We start from the raw sequence: 17,144 nt of genomic DNA on the forward strand, positions 1-17,144 counted from the left end.
ATTTGTGGCATTGTGATCGTGTAAGTGTATTGAGTGCTTCTAGGTCTGCGTTACTCCATTTCACTACTCCAAATGAGTAGGTCAATATTGGTATAGCATAGGTATTTATAGCTTTTGTCTTGTTTCTTGCTGTCAATTCTGTTTTCAGTATTTTTGTTAGTCTTTGTCTATATTTTTCTTTTAGTTCTTCTTTAATATTTGTATTATCTATTCCTATTTTTTGTCTGTATCCTAGATATTTATAGGCATCTGTTTTTTCCATCGCTTCTATGCAGTTGCTGTGGTTATCAAATACGTCATCTTCTTGTTTAGTGTGTTTTCCCTTGACTATGCTATTTTTCTTACATTTGTCGGTTCCAAACGCCATATTTATATCATTGTTGAATACTTCTGTTATCTTTAGTAATTGGTTGAGTTGTTGATTTGTTGCTGCCAGCAGTTTTAGGTCATCCATGTATAGCAAATGTGTGATTTTGTGTTGATATGTTCCAGTAATATTGTATCCATAATTTGTATTATTTGGGATGTTGGATAGTGGGTTCAGAGCAAGGCAGAACCAGAAAGGACTAAATGAGTCTCCTTGGTATATTCCACACCTGAACTGTATTGGCTGTGATGTGATATTATTTGAATTTGTTTGGGTATTAAGTGTGGTTTTGCAATTTTTCATTACTATGTTTAGGAACTGTATCAATTTAGGATCTACTTTGTATATTTCCAATATTTGTAGTAACCATGAGTGGGGTACACTATCAAAAGCTTTTCGGTAATCAATGTATGTGTAGTGTAGCGACCTTTGTTTAGTTTTAGCTTGATATGTCACCTCTGCATCTATTATCAGTTGCTCTTTACATCCTCGTGCTCCTTTGCAACAGCCTTTTTGTTCTTAATTTATAATTTTGTTCTGTGTTGTATGTGTCATTAATTTCTATGTAATTACTGAGATTAATATTTTGTATATTGTTGGTAGGCAGGTTATGGGGCGATACTTAGCTGGGTTTGCTGTGTCTGCTTGATCTTTAGGTTTCAGATAAGTTATTCCATGTGTAAGTGTATCAGGGAATGTGTATGGGTCTGCAATGTAACTGTTAAATAATTTAATATAATGGAAGGAAACATTCCACGTGGGAAAAATTATATATAAAAACAAAGATGAGGTGACTTACCGAACAAAAGCGCTGGCAGGTCGATAGACACACAAACAAACACAAACATACACACAAAATCCAAGCTTTCGCAACAAACTGTTGCCTCATCAGGAGAGAGGGAAGGAGAGGGGAAGACGAAAGGAAGTGGGTTTTAAAGGAGAGGGTAAGGAGTCATTCCAATCCCGGGAGCGGAAAGACTTACCTTAGGGGAAAAAAAGGACAGGTATACACTCGCACACACGCACATATCCATCCACACATCATGTGTGGCAACAGTTTGTTGCGAAAGCTTGGATTTTGTGTGTATGTTTGTGTTTGTTTGTGTGTCTATCGACCTGCCAGCGCTTTTGTTCGGTAAGTCACCTCATCTTTGTTTTTATATATAACGTTAAATAATTTAGTTAGATGTGAATGTGTTGAGGTGAACTTCTTTAGCCAGAAATTTGCTATTTTATCTTTTCCAGGGGCTTTCCAATTGTGAGTAGAATTAATTGCTTGGGTGACTTCATGTTGCGAAATTATCTTGTATGTGTCTGTTTCTGCTTGTATCCACCGTGCATGCCTGTTATGTTGTACCGGGTTTGACCATATGTTGCTCCAGAAGTGTTCCATGTCTGTTATGTTTGGTGGATTGTCTATTTTAATGTGTGTGTTATCTATTGTCTGGTAAAATTTCTTTTGGTTTGTGTTGAATGTTTGGTTTTGTTTCCTTCTATTTTCACTTTTTTTTTTGTATCTTCTAAGTCGTTTGGCCAATGCTTGTAATTTCTGCTTCTTTTCATCTAATTGCTCTATCGCTTCTTGTTGTGAAATTTTACCTAACCTTTTTCGTTTTTTGTCTGGTATTTCATTTCTTATAAATTGTGTTAGCTGTACAATGTCTTTTCTCAGTTTTTCTATTCTGATCTCTAATCTGTGTTGCCATGCTGGTTTTGTGGGTTTCTTCTGTGTGTTGGTTGGTTCTGATCTCTACTTAGTGTGTATATTTAGTGTAGTGAGTGCTCCTATATAAACCAGTAGTTGTAACTCTTCCATAGTTGTGTTTTCATTTATTTTGTTGTGTATGATTGTGATGATAGTTGTTATTGTTGTTTCGACTTGTGGCTTATTTGGCGGTCTATGCAAGACTGGTCTAATGTCTGTATTTGTGTCAACTGAAATTTTTCTTCTATATCTAACATGTGTGTCACTTCGTGTTCTATTTGTGCTTGTTCTGGTGGCTGTCTTAAGATTTTGTTTTTCTCTGATTGTTTAATTGATGCGTGTTGTTCTTTGTTTGTTTGCTCTGGGATGTTTGAGTCCATTACTGTATTTTCTTCTTCTTCTGATTGCACATTATTTTGTTCCAGTATTTGTTGTACTTGTTGTTTGATGTTTTTCAATCCTGACTGGGTATCCTGTTATTTTTTATTATTACACGGATCTGATCAGCTAGTCGTTGTTCTGTAAAAAATTTTAATTCTGGGTATCTGGTGATAAATGTGTGTATATTTGTGATCTATATCCAGTTGTGTTGGTTCCCAAGTTCGTTGCTTGGTAATAACAGAACATGAGGTGTCGGTTAACTTCATCTGACCATCTCATCCTCTGTCTTTGTTTTCCTTCTAGGGTGGTTGCAGGAAGCATATCCTGCAAAACACCTCTATTTGGATTTAAATCATTTTCCAGTTGGCTAGCAGTGTCTTTACCATTGTGGGCGGGCATAGGGTTCAAGCGTCATCCCCGACCATGAAGGCGCTTGTCCAAGGCTTCTTTAGTTCTGTCCCGAACCAACTAATCACACTAAAATGGGGGGTTAGCCCAATTAGTGGTTTTGTTCTTTTCGTCGTCTTTTACGACTGGCAGAACATATTATTATTCTATCGATAGTATTGTGGAAACATCACGTCTATTAGGGAAACAGTATAATTCGAAACCAAACATTTCACAATTAGCGGTGTCGGGATGAATCATGCAGAGCAGTATCTGTCAGAAGGGTAATGTGCATTAGATGGAACAGCGCACACGTGGTGTTTACATTGTATGCACTATCCACCTACAGAGACTAGTTGCAAGCGGAGTAACACGCCCATGACAGACTCCAATGTACATGCATACATGGATCAAATTTTCTCACTGTAAATCTCTAAATCAGTTTGGCAGATATATGGCTTAGATATATTGCTTAAAATGTGTATTTGGATATTCTTCTGGCCCTTGGTGCATCTGATAACCAGGCTGGTGTTGCCCCTCATGAATATTCTACTAGATACCCTCGTCGACGATATCCAGAAAAAATGTGTTTTGTCATCTGAAGCTGTGCCTTCGGGAGTCAAGTTGTCTCCTTCCACCATCGCGTGACAGAGGTCATCCACAGACTCGCTGTAACCCAGCTGCTGAGGAAGCAATTCTGGAGGTCATACACCAAGAGCCTCAGCGAAGTACACTTAGTGTAGCAATGGAGCTGCGTGTCTTGCAAAGCACGGTCAGTAACATGCTGCATGAGCATGGCTGCACACCTATCATTATGCTTTCACACAACACCTGCATCCTGCACATCACAATCAGAGAATGCAATTCTGTGAATGGTTCCAACAACAACAGGAAGCCAACGATGACTTCGTGAACACCGTTATTTGGTCAGATGAACCAGCATTCACTCGTGAGGGTGTCTTCAATATGGCAGCGCCCACCATTGGTGTGAGGTTAACCGACATGTCACCCACAACTGTGGATACCAAGTTCGCTTTGGTATCAACGTCTGGGTCGGAATACTGGGAGACAGGTGGTTGGGCCCTACATGTTGTCTGACCGGTTGACTGCATGAAGGTATCATGCATTACTCTCGAACTATCTGCCTGATGCGCTGGAAGATTTTCCACTACACATTCGGCAGATTATATGGTTCCAATGTGATGGTGCACCTCCACACTCTGGAATTAATGCGTGACAATATTTGGACACAACATTTCCAGGGAAATGGCTCAGATGGGGAGGTCCAGTTGTATGGCCACCGCTTTCACCTGACCTAAAACCCTTTCACCTGACCTAAATCCCTTGCATTTCTTCCTGTGTGGACACCTGAAGGAGCATATGTACTCTACTCCGCTGGCGAATGTGGAAGAATTGGTAGCACGTGTTCAAGCTGCTCTTGTTACTGTGGATGCACCTTTGGTGTGAAGGGACCAGAGCTGTATGATCCGGCGAGTTGCACAATATTTGGTCGTGGAGGGAGGTCGTTTTGAGCATTTGTTGTTCTGACGACAACATACTCTGTTGTGAAGGTCATGCGGTCATTAATATGGACATCATTATTGTCACTGGTTGCTAATGTGCAATGTCTGAGTGCTCATATTACATGTAATATAAATGACAAATAGATGTTGTGTTATTGTACTGTGCTGTCATCTTTAGCATTTCAAAACAGATTGTTTTTGAAGTTATTCTGTTCTATGACAGGTCATTTGTTTCAACTGTCTATTTCTTATTTGTCTATCCACGTATTTGTTATGTTCAGCATTTCAAAATGTTGTAAATTTAGGATACGTGTGACCTAAGAAATGGTGTATATTACAGAATAAAATGTCAGGTTGAAAAATATATGCGCTCCAACCCAGGATCGAACCCTCGACCTCGTGCATGCTAACCCAAAGCTTTATACACTGCACCAACTGCACAGTACAACCAATATGTGCTGACAGAGGTAGTCACCATACATGTGGTTACAGTGTTGCCAGATTGCCACTCTTTAACATCCTTTTTCTGCCAGATGTACTCACCAGACGAAATTTTGGGAAAGACATCTTTTTATCACTGGCATGTGAGGAGCCACGCTGCGAAGCCCGAGTGCGTGAATTTCACTTCACCTTGTGTGTCTATATATATTTAAATACTGATCCATATTCCACTACTATTATGAGTATACAAGGTGTTCAAAACAAGTGTCTAGTACTTTGAGAGGTTGTATTACTCACCAAAACAAAAAAATAAGTCCAATAAGTGTGTCCGGAAATGCATACTTTCTGCGATAAACATGTGTAGTGGAGGTGTTCAATGTGGTGTCCATTCATGACAATGCACACCTCTCCCCTCCGGCGTAAGGAATGACATACGCTTTGAAGTATACCTAGTTGTTGTTGTTGCCCTTGCTGGCACACACTGAAGATGAGACCCTATAGTGTCTGCACATCATTGATTAGCATGGCGTAAACAAGTTCCTTCAAGTGACCCCATAAACAAAAGTCTAGCGGATTGAGGGTTGGAGAACAAATATCCCCCCCCCCAAAAAAAAAAAAAAAATCCAGCGGTCCTGAAATGTCTGCATCACATGTTTACAAACACTGTGACAAAAGTGTGCTAGTGGGCTATCATACATGAACCACATTTGTATTTGTTGCTGCAGTGGCATAGCCTCTAGCAAGTTAGGCAATACATTAATGAGAAAGTACAGATAATGTGCCCCAGCTAACCTCTGTGGTAGCATGTATGGACCTATTAATCTACTGCCAAGTAAACCTGCCCACATATTGATTCAGAATCAGTGTTGATGCCTTCTTTCCTGAATTGCTTGGGGATTTACATCTGCCCATACATGCTGGTCATGGAAATTCACAGCACCATCTCTTGTGAAACCTACCTCATTGGTAAATAAAATCTTGGATGTGAACAGTGGATCACCGGCACACTTCTGCAACAGCCATTGACACAGCTGCCAGAAGTTGGAAAGTCTGTTGAACAGGTTGTCAGAGAGCACTCTACATTGTGGGTATTTTTCAGTGAGGGGGCACAGGCTACATCCATTCGCTAAACCATAGCAGGATTTCATACCCGTCATTTCACTTGTTAAGTAGTAGGCTTTGATTGCTGACAAGTGGTGAAAGAGAGAAAATGTAAATGTATGACACCATTTGTATGTACAAACAGCAAGATAACAGTAAACAAATATGAGGGTTGGAACTTAAATAGTGGCAACTATTTATTCACAACCAATACAAAAGAGTTACATGTTTGCACCTGTTACTGTCCTTCAAAGTAGTCACCAGTATTGGGTAGAACCCATTTCAAGTGATGTGGAAGGCATAGTATACTGTTAGCAGAGCCTGTTCTGTTGATGGTGCGAATGGAGCAGTCTAAAGTTATGGTGATTCTCGTGTACCACAGCGATGGTGTTATCCTAATGCATTACGCTCCTTCACGGCAGACCATAAATGCACAGTATTACTGTTCATTTTTGGAGCGTCACTTGCGACCAGCTTTGTGAAAGAAGTGGCGAAACTTTCTGCGCAACCCACCCATGATTTTGCACAATAATGTGCGGGAGCATACAGTGCAAGCTGTGGCTGCTCTGTTCATCAATGGGATTGGGAAGCACTGTACCATCCACCATACTCCCCGGACTTAAGTTCTTGTGACTTTGATTTGATTCTGAAGATGAAGGAACCACTTCTTGGTATTCGCTTCAAAACTGTTCCAGAGATTCGACAGGTAGTAGACTGCTCAATTTGCACCATCAACAGAACAGGCACTGATAATGGTATACTACGCCTTCCACATCACTGGCAACACATTCTGCACAACGATGGTGACTACTTTGAAGGACAGTAACAGGTGCAAACATATAACACTTTTGTATCGGTTGTGAATAAATAGTTGCCACTATTTAAGTTTCAGCCCTTGTACAAGAACCTGCACTCGGGAGGAGGTAAAACACCATGATACGTACCCATGGTTGACAGTACTGCACAATAAGGAACACCAACATGATGAAAACTAACAGTGTATAACATGATTCGAACCATGAAACTGACTGCAGAACACCTAATGGTAGGTAGAGTACTGTGAGGAAGACATCATAATACCCTGCGACACATTTGATGGAGTGTCAATGCAATTACTGTGCTAATATCCACAACTAAGCATCCCACATCCCTTCCTACAAACATGTGTTTATCTCTGGAAGTACGCATTTCCGTATCCATGTTTATTGGACTTATTTTTCTTGTTTTGATAAGTACTACCACCTCTCAAAGTATTCTATGCTTTTTGAACACCCTGTATACCTCAATGCAACTTTTTATGTGCGAAACAGTTAGGAATTGAAGAGATTAACTTCGTTTATACAGCTGTAGTCTAGAGACTGTAAGATCTCCGATAGATCAGTACTGTTGCGAACTTCTACATACAAAGTAATAATAGCTGCAGCAGAAAACAGTAGCCATCTAATGAGCTGTAACAACACTGAGGCACTGTCACACAGGCATTTAGAAAATCACGTTATGTTATTGATAGTTGTAGTCTCTCACAGCTGCTGTGTCCAGCCCACTGCAACTTATGCCGACTCAACTACAGCAGAAGTTGTTTACGAAATATTTCAATTTCCCATCAGATAACAAAGTTTTTCTTAGTTACTCTGATTACTTTCAAACAATTCAATATTTTTCTGCATAACTAGACCTCATACTGGTCAATTTGATACCCAATTTGTCGATTTCCCTCTCTTTTTTTGACTATGACAATTTGTGTAGAAACCCACTGTGTAATGTCAAGGGAGTCTATTTTTGCACTATTTGAATGTCTGACCAAAAAAGATAGATACAGCAAAGAACTTTCACACATTTACAAACTGAGAATGTCACTTTAACAAAAAAAAAAAAAAAAATTAAAACAGAAATCCACAAAATGTCTCACTATTCAAGAGAGACATCAATTGAATATTTTGCCAAATTAAACATGAAAAATGTCCATCAGGGCGGTATTTGACATATCATGAAGGTGATAGATCTACCTCCCCATCCTGCATGAATGATTCTCTAGGTCTTTGAAGAAGATTCTGCACGAGATGCAGTTATCAACTCTACTCAATATCCTTCCTGCATCCCTGTGTAGAATAAATAACTTTTTACCATGCTGTTTTGCTCCCAGATCACGCCAAAGGACAACACTGAGTGACAGATAGCAAAATATGCCAGCATTTCTGTCAGCCTTTCAACATAATGAGGGAGATTTCTAAGTGAAAAGCCAACAGGAATGAGCTTTTTGGTTAGCATGTCCTTGTGCTAGAGCCACCTCTATTATCCATCTGAATGCCTTGAAACTTCAGTGTGTGTGTAATAAAGAACTACTAAAGTGTCTCCTACTAATCTTTGAGGGTACTGGCTGGCTTTACTAGACTCAAAGGGACAGAAACCTCACAATAAGCTCCGTTTTGGTGTGGGCAATAGTGGGCTAAGACCTCTGTTGTTTTGTCTCTCTTCACATATCAGTCAATTGATTAGCTGGCAGAAAACAATTTTTGGACACATATATATAAAAAAAAAAAAACATTGTACAATGAGGACCAACCAAATGAAACACTGAAGCTGTTAGACACTGATCTCATATCCGGGAGGATGGAGTTTGCTATGTACGGTAATCCTGACACGAATTTTTTTAAATAATTTCAGGCAAATGCTGGGATGGTTCCTTCAACAATGCCATGGCTGACCATCTGCCCTATCCTTATAAAAGCATACTTATATATTCTGTGTGTACGCATACTTTCGAACTGTTTATTTCGAATTGTATTATGATTACATTGTAGGATGATCCCTGGGTGAATAAATAAACATGTACCACTGTGGTATGGAGAACAGATTTGAACAATATCCCATTATCGACTGAAAGCTAGTCAAATTTCCAGTCTTTTATTTGCACCTGTTGGGGACTCCACATATCTATTCGACGAGTACTCTCATTTACTCCTATATCAGTTATAAATTGCTGTAATTGTTCTACTTCATACAAAAGGAGATGAGTATGACATAAAGAACTAGACTTATCAGCCTCCTCTCCACACAGGCTAGTACAAGGTATTCACTATAACCTTCAACAACAATGCAAAAAGCAAAAAAGCTGTGGATAAAACAGAAAGGTACAACGAGTATGGATTATCTGTGTACTTATGTAAGCTTAATGTGACTGAGGAACAAGAGAAGATTGGAGCATGTATTTTGTTGGTAACAAGTGCAACATACGTGAAGTGTTGGTTAAATTGCAGAGAGCAAGGAGATGAGGGATGAATTAACCTTGACTCTCCATGGCAAATAGGAGGAAAATATGGGTCTAAAATCATGTCTTACTTTGATAGGGAGAAATCAACCCAGCAATTATCAGTAGCAATTTAAGGACCTACACACTGCAATACAGAATAAATTATGGCAGAGGGCAATTTTTTGTTATATCAGTATTCCTTCCTATTAAAGTCATCCATGGAATATAGGAAGAATGATACCTATGAGTGAGCTATTAGCAGCCTAATTTAATTTTTCATGAGAATAATATGTAAGAAGATAAAAAAAATACTCACAGAATCCACCATAAAAATTAGGGGTTGACAGAAGCGTCCGATCCCACGCGTCGGCTTTGACCCGTGACGTAAGGGTGTTGTCGCGTGTGACGTCGTGGAGTTTGGTTTGAGTGTGGCTGTCTCCAGTTCTGTTTTATCTTATTTTATTTACTTTTCTGATCTGTTCGTTCCATCTCGTGAGATTTTTTTTTAAATTTAAAAACACTTATTACTTATTTTAATTCTCTGTTTCCTCCAATTTCTGTTTTAGTTTATTATATTTATCTTTCTGATCTGTTCGTTCTATCCTGTGAGATATTTTTTTTTAAAAAAAAGACAAAAAACACTAATCAGCTACTGAAGCATCTTTATCTTCTATGGGTTGCAGGGGTTACGACCCCTGGGGAGGTGGGTGGGTATTCATGCATGGCTGTCTTCACTTACACGTTGTAGCTACGCAAGACGTCTAAATTTGTTTATATTTAGTTTGCCCTTCACCCAAAACACCCCATTTCCCGTGCTTGTCCCGTTAGTGTCATTAGGCTTCTTGTGGAAAGTGTGTGTGTTTGTTTTTGTTTCCGCCATATTTGTGACGTCATGAGTCAAAGCAGATGGGCGGGATCGGACGCTTCCGTATTTCCAAAATTAGTTTCTTCAGTTTTCTAAATTGGGTTTCATCAGATTTTTGGCATATTTCTTCTAGTGCCTGACAAGAGAGATCCTTCATCGTTTCAGCTACTGTCTCTTACGAGGAAAACAAGGCTGTTACCATTCACACTGCCCTTCTCTGCTCATTGAACTTCCTGGTCCACTGTGGTATGGAGAACAGATTTGAACAATATCCCATTATCGTCTAAACAGATGTTTTTGTAAAAATTCCTTTTGTGAACAAGCTACAGTTTTACAATGCCCTATAACCTAACTTGTTTTATATACAACTGAACTATGTGATGATTCTATTTCATACCCTCTGTATGTCATTTACAACCAACTATTAATCTTATTTCTGGCTCTTTAATCATGTCACACTTACATTAAGAGCTAGCTGAAAATATTAGTACTTGTTTGGTATTTGTCAACATATGGTTGGATACTATTACATTATAGATAAACCTGTCATTTGGGGAAAAAATCTGAGACACATGAAATATTTCTCATTATATTTATGAAGTCCAAAAACAAAAATCCACAAAATTATCTCTATCCATTGTTTTTAGCCTATTGTGGGAAATTGTGAGTCGTGTTTGTGTAATTGGTGTTTTTGATGTGCCTGCTGTGTGACATGGAGATAGTGGGTTTATTCCAAGACAGTCATTACAACTGAACTCTGAATCTGATCTAAAATTCTATTAGTGATACAGGAAAGTGCTAATGAATAATAGTTTTCTTGACCATTTCTGCTGTCTCTATAGATTGGTGTGACATCCTCTCTATCCAATCACTACAAGCAGTTCTTTGTTCAAGGTATCTCTGGTAAATTATGTTAAACAGTAAAGAAAATTCACTTGAAAATTCTCTACAGAACCTTTACAGTCAGTTAGGACCCTGGACTTTATGAGTTTAAACGATCTTGGCTTCCTTTCAAAACTATTAGCACCAACAAACAGTACAACTTATCTTTGCAGTGATATGGCAATCTACAATAAGAAAATTTCTTTGGTTTACCTCTGTGAAAGGAGATAGGACTAGTAATTTAGACTGTAATTTTTATCTTGCTACAATCTTCTCTTGTACCTGTGCAATAGTTTTTGTAGCAATCACAGGTGCAAAGATTGATCAAACTTTTTAGGAATACGGAGCAGTATACCAATTTTATGTTCACTACTTGTACTCTAATGGTTCGCACTGCTGCTTCTAGATTGCGGAATCCCAGGTTACATTCCTACTCAAGTTGGAGATTTTCTCTGCTCAGAGATTAGGTGTTCGTGTTGTCCTCATCATTTCATCTCACTGTCATCACAAAGGCACGCTAGTTGCCTAAGCGGTGTCAAATAGTTTGTGGCCGAACAACTCCACAAGGGGTCTTATGGCCGCTGATGCCATAAATCATTTCATTTCACCACTTATTTTTGCTGCACTTGTTACAGAAAGTTTCATCACCGTTTTTCCAATAAAGTGTTTTGACTGACCATCAACCTGTTTGCAATTTTACACTTTGCTTATATTTGCATATACTCTACAAAATTAGATTTGTTTGTCCAAAATTCCTCCATCTAGCATAGTAATAAATAATACATCCCAGTGAACTGAGGTCTTACTTTGTTTTTTATCAATTCTGCTTCTAACACTAGTATCCAGTAGGCTGATCCAATTAGTACTTTTAGCCATCCTTGACAGCAAATCTTATTCAAACCATTTAATATGAAGACTCAATTTATACAACAATGGTATTAAGTTTCTCACCTACACTTCCCCACATCAAAATAACTACCTGTTATTTTTGTTTGTTCATATATTTTGCCAGCATCCTGTCTTTTTTGAATTTTAACTCTAAATGACTTCCGGACTTATTTCTTAAAATTGTCCATTTTCTTCTCCCTCTCCCTCACAACAATAAGGCTTTTGGTTCTAGACGCCAAAATTCTTTCACCTTTCTCATGTTCCTGCTGTTTCTTGTGTGATAAGTGGATGCCTAAGCTTGTTTTCCTCCTCTCATATTTAATGGAGCAGTAATGATTTACTTCTTCAATTGCTTAGCGATTCTGTTGCCCGGAAAGCCTCCCTCCATCCAGTACCGTCACTCTATATAAAAAAAACTGTACTGCTGTAACTACAAATGGAAACAAAAACTTCATTAGGCACGTGAGATTCACTGCAGCATCATGATCTTTTCACTTTTACTTATATTACAATCTACAGGTAATAATATCTAATTTTTTTTTTTTTTTGGGGGGGGGGGGGGGTAGAGCTCAGCAATCCAACGACAATGGGGTCATCCGAGAGGTTAGTAATTCAGGGGTGCTAAATAACAATAAGCTAGCCCAGTGCTCGCATTGAATGATTCTACAAGTTGTGTGGACAATGACAACTGTTGTGAGGGTCCGAGGGCACTTAAAAGACATGATGCACACAATGACAATACTGCTGGAAGTTCTACGAATGTATGATCTACATGTCACTAAGAAAAAACACGTGCTGAGTCGTAATGACTGGTAACACCTGCGCAACAACCTCACTCTTTTTTTTCGGAGGCTGCATAAAGTTTTGCATGAAGTTAGGAAGTACTAAAACTTTATGCAAGTATAATTCGCTAACAAGCGCGAGGAATACTCGTCCACGAGCTACATAGGAACATATGTATATGATAGGAATCGATTCAAGTAGTCGCATCCACGGCGGCTTCGTGTTGTCAAAAATGGAGATCCATCGCCTTACCCGCTTTTACATAGCCAAGTATTCCTCCAGCTGCAACAGTGGCAGCGTACGCAAAACCTAATAAGTCGGCACCCATACTGACTCAGCTACCACTGTAGGTTGACTGATTTATCCCACAATATACGATAAGGTAAACCACACTTCCGCAGTTTCAGTCATCGACTATGGCATCGATCAGTCGTATTAACTGTTCGCGATCTGAAAATGATGATGCAATTCTTAGGGCTGCGCATGTATGACTTTCGCTCTATACTCCTGAGCGAAATGCTGCCACCAAACCATGACGCAGCATTTTCATCTTTCCAAAAAGCAGTGTTATAAATTACGCCCTATAGATAGAGTTCGAGTGTTTAAATGGTCATAGGAAGCTGCTCAGCGAGGCCACCCGATGTTTCACTCAATAAATATGCGAAACTATTATTCGTTTTCATTTGTAACAGAAGTCTGTCAGTTCGAAAAAGCGATTAATAGGCATGATTTCACATCTCTGGCTCCTCCCCCCTCCTCAACTGTAGTGACAGATGAAAAGCCACGTGCTATATAAACGCTACCCAAAGAAGTTGATTAATGTTTATAAGGTAGAGGTTTGAGAAGCACGGTGAAAATGTTGGATAGTTTATCACCGAATGTGAAGAACATTTATATGCATACAGGAAACATTTTAAATCTGAATGAAGTTAAGAAAAAGGCTGGACAAAACCCGACAGATGAGGTAATTTAAGTGACGATAATTTTTACATTATGTTTTGGATAGTCATTAAGAATACATTACATGATATTACACTGAGCATTGAAATATCGTTTACATTTTGATTTTGCAGTTGATTGAAAGTTTGAAGATAACATTAAGCAAAGGAGATCTCAAAGCTGTAGAAGAGGATAGTGTAAAGGTAAGAAAATCATATTCGTGATTGTACAAGCGAGTTGATGTATATGTGATGTAGTCGCAAGGCTCACGCCGAGATCTATTAAAGTTTGACCGAAAGCAGGGCAGCAACTCTGTATTTGTAATTCTGTTCCCGTTGTTGTAAAATATAGATAGTAAATGCATATTAAGGAGTAGGCAGCTATTCCTAGTTAGTGGAGATGGACTAGCTAGTCGGCCACCGAAAGGGAAAATAATAACAATAAATATTAGTCGTGTAGAGAGGTGAAAACAAAGTAATGGACATCCCTGAAATTTGTCAGCAGATCTTGTGTAATCGGTATCTTCTATTCAACAGAGCACCCAAGGTCAGTGATTAAAGGTGGTGGTAGATGTAACTTAATGGCTCTGTGATTAATGTGAGCAAGTGACTAAGTATGATGTTAACTGAGTAGGGTGTGCACTTGGAGGGTGCGGGCAGGGAAGACGCAAATGTCTCTGTGTAATCTAACATGAGCTGTCATCACTTATATGTTTGGTTTAAACCTGGCATTCGATCATTGTCATCAGTGAATTAAAGAATGATTGGAGGTAACACAGTATAATAAGGACGTTGCCAAAAATTGTATCTTAGAGATTACGAACAGGATCACTCCCAAAATATAAGGAGAATTTTAGGCACAAAAACGTTTCCTAATGTGGAAATTCTTCCGCATCTGGACATTGTTTCATTCTAACAGCTAACAGAGTAGGCCTATCATGTGAAATTTTGTGAGCCTTAAAGGTTCTGTGTCAATCTAGGTGGTTCTGGAGTTCTGGTCTTTCACTTCAGGAAGGCTCTGTGCATTTACAAAATTTTCTATGTAAGATTTAACTGTAGCCCCGTGCCTTTATTCTTCAAAACTTAAAATGGGAGTTGGCATTAGAGCTTGAAAATTGTATGCGCATACAATATCTACTAGAAAATGCCTTGCAAACTACAAAGGTGATTAGATGTAGCTTTAAGTTGATTATAGCTGTACTTACAGAATGATCTCTTCTTGATGCAATGAACACATAGCACCATGAACCCCTTCAAAGACATTAAAAAATGTTTGAGCAAATTGTGTCAGCTTGGAAGAAAGTCTGCACAGTGTGGAAAAAGTAGGGAAATGGCTAAAGCAGTTTCACTTGGATAAAGACTCTCTTCATAAAGAGCTAAACACCTGCCAATAATTGATACACATTGATGGTTAATACAAGAAAGTGCTGAAGGGTGTCATAAAACTATTTAGACCTAAGTGATTTGTGATCACTAATAAAACCTTTAACATTTTCTACTGGAGAAAGAAAAAATATGGCTCTGACATTTATCAATTGAAAATGACAGACTGGAAGTTGAAGTGCAACACTTGAACCACCATATCATGTCTTTAGGTCCAGATCGACATGTTTCAGTTATGTTCCTACTTTCTACACTGTAATTTGAAATAACACCCCTGAGGAACCGATGGAGATTAGATGGAGAGACTGGGCTGCTAATTTTTGTGGAAGTATTGATCAGAAATTAATTAAATTGGTTTACTGATGTAATTAACATTGGGTGTTGTGTACTGTAACAGATAGCCAGGTAACAGTTCAGCAGTAGCTTGCCATGACTCATAAGTATGCCACAGTGAGCACAGGACATAAAGATCTTGTTTACTTACACATGATGGCAGCCTTTGTTGTTGACCTAGCTATCCCCTAGGTTCTTCTTTCCTTTCTCAGCATATTTATTCCTTTATTTTACATCACCTTTCGGATTATTTTAAGTTCTGGTCCTCTTCTTTGTTTGATCTTAATCCTCAAAATTTTCCTGTAGTGTGGACCAAATGGGGATGGATGCCTTAAATAGCACCTACTGCATGCAGTGTTAAAGATTACCCGCACACAGTAACTGTGTAGACTCATATGTGCACTTAAAAGTACACACAATAGCCAATCTGACCTGGGGGGGGGGGGGTGTGTCATTAATGTACACTTTCGGTAGAGTCATCTGAAAACACAGGGATCACTGCTGATGGCTGAGCTGCCACTCCCCATGCATGCCAACGTGTAGATATCCATTTTCTTGGGGCATCATGATTCCCGTAAATGGCCATTGTGCCAGATGACTTTTGCAGCAGCTGGGTGGCACTCATGGGAAGAGTTCTTTATTGAAGTGGGTGGCATTAGGTTGGATGTTTTGCACATATGAAACATACCCAATTAACCAAAGCAGTGGTCAGTCTGATTTGGCTGTCTCATCAGTCATACCTAGAAATTTCTGTGCAAACAGTTGTAATTGGACTGCTTCCCTTACCGTGGCTGCCCAATGGGAAGAAGGAGAAGGCAGATGATCGAGAGTGAATGACTTTAGTACCTTGTATCTACTCGAACTGGAGATACTTTTACTCCAGTCGGTAAACATCATTTTTTTTGTGTAACACGGAGAAGATGAATTTGTAGAAGTTGCTATTGCGTATAATGTATTGTATCCACTGTATCACTACAAACTGCAGGTGCATCTGCTGCACAACCTACAGTGCTTTAGACATGTGCATTACTATATTTCAGTAACCATTGTCCCATGCAAGACTTCGAATATAGTTCAGGGACTCGCCTTCCACAGAGAACTTACACTCCAGACAGATGAGGAGCTACAGGCCAGTGTTGAACAGCGAGGTGTACATGTCTGGTGTGTACAAAAAGATCCTAAAGATAATCAAACAGATACAGACATTTTAGCCTCTGAAGGGAATGTCCAAGAAAATTAGTTTTCGTGTACAGGTGTGATGGGAGACCCTACATCACGCCACCCATGAAGTGTTCCTGATGTTTATGCTTTGGTCTTATGTCGTCCTGTTTTCTGCACGGCGGACCAGAGTGCAGAAACTGTAGATGATCCTCCTCCTGTTAGTTGAACAGATCATCTTTATTGTTCATCAATTTGCTCAGTCTTTAGGAAGGAACGGAAGACACAAGAATGTCGTCAAGTTGACTCTTTGTTTGAAATTTTGTTATCTTGTGCCTTCCAGTTTTGTAGCACCATTTGAAGGTACACAACCATTCACTGTCTCCCTAGAAATAACTCTGTCAACTGCAAGTTGATGTGCACTACATAATAGGTCACTATTGTGCACATCCTGTAAATTGTATCGAGCATCTTTGAAACGTGCAAACACCAGGTTTTGTAACAAGTGCATCTTGTCCTTTCTTGAATACCCATAATTTTTCATATGCACAACATGATCTCATTGCTGTGGAATTATTTGAAATCTGTTCATAATTTTTACGAAGGTACAGGTGAGCTTCCTTGTATGTAATTATGTTTACTACATCCCCCCTCCCCATGATCTAATGACCTTGCGGTTGGCGGGGAGGCCTCAGCGATAGAAATAGCTGCACCATAGGTGCAGCCACAATGAAGGGGTGTCTGTTGAGAAGCCAAACA

At 39.1% G+C, this 17,144-nt stretch overlaps 2 protein-coding genes across 3 annotated transcripts in view; one reads left to right on the plus strand and one right to left on the minus strand.

The window, feature by feature from the left end:
* Nucleotides 1–13,025, minus strand: part of LOC126416067 (transmembrane protein 14C) — a 49,664-nt gene extending 36,639 nt beyond the window's left edge. The window contains exon 1 of the mRNA XM_050083545.1: nt 12,826–13,025. Within this exon, the coding sequence (XP_049939502.1) occupies nt 12,826–12,901 (76 nt within the window). The 5' untranslated portion in view covers nt 12,902–13,025. The remainder of the gene's footprint in view (nt 1–12,825) is intronic.
* A 63-nt stretch (nt 13,026–13,088) lies between these two features.
* The window catches only part of LOC126416066 (glutamate--cysteine ligase regulatory subunit), a 57,800-nt gene continuing 53,744 nt past the window's right edge, over nt 13,089–17,144 (plus strand). For both annotated transcript variants that reach the window (XM_050083542.1, XM_050083543.1), the window contains exons 1-2: nt 13,089–13,537; nt 13,647–13,715. In XM_050083542.1, the coding sequence (XP_049939499.1) occupies nt 13,430–13,537; nt 13,647–13,715 (177 nt within the window). In that variant the 5' untranslated portion in view covers nt 13,089–13,429. The remainder of the gene's footprint in view (nt 13,538–13,646; nt 13,716–17,144) is intronic.

The sequence above is a fragment of the Schistocerca serialis genome, chromosome 8 (genome assembly GCF_023864345.2).
Source record: "Schistocerca serialis cubense isolate TAMUIC-IGC-003099 chromosome 8, iqSchSeri2.2, whole genome shotgun sequence".
Taxonomy (NCBI): Eukaryota; Metazoa; Arthropoda; class Insecta; order Orthoptera; family Acrididae; genus Schistocerca; species Schistocerca serialis.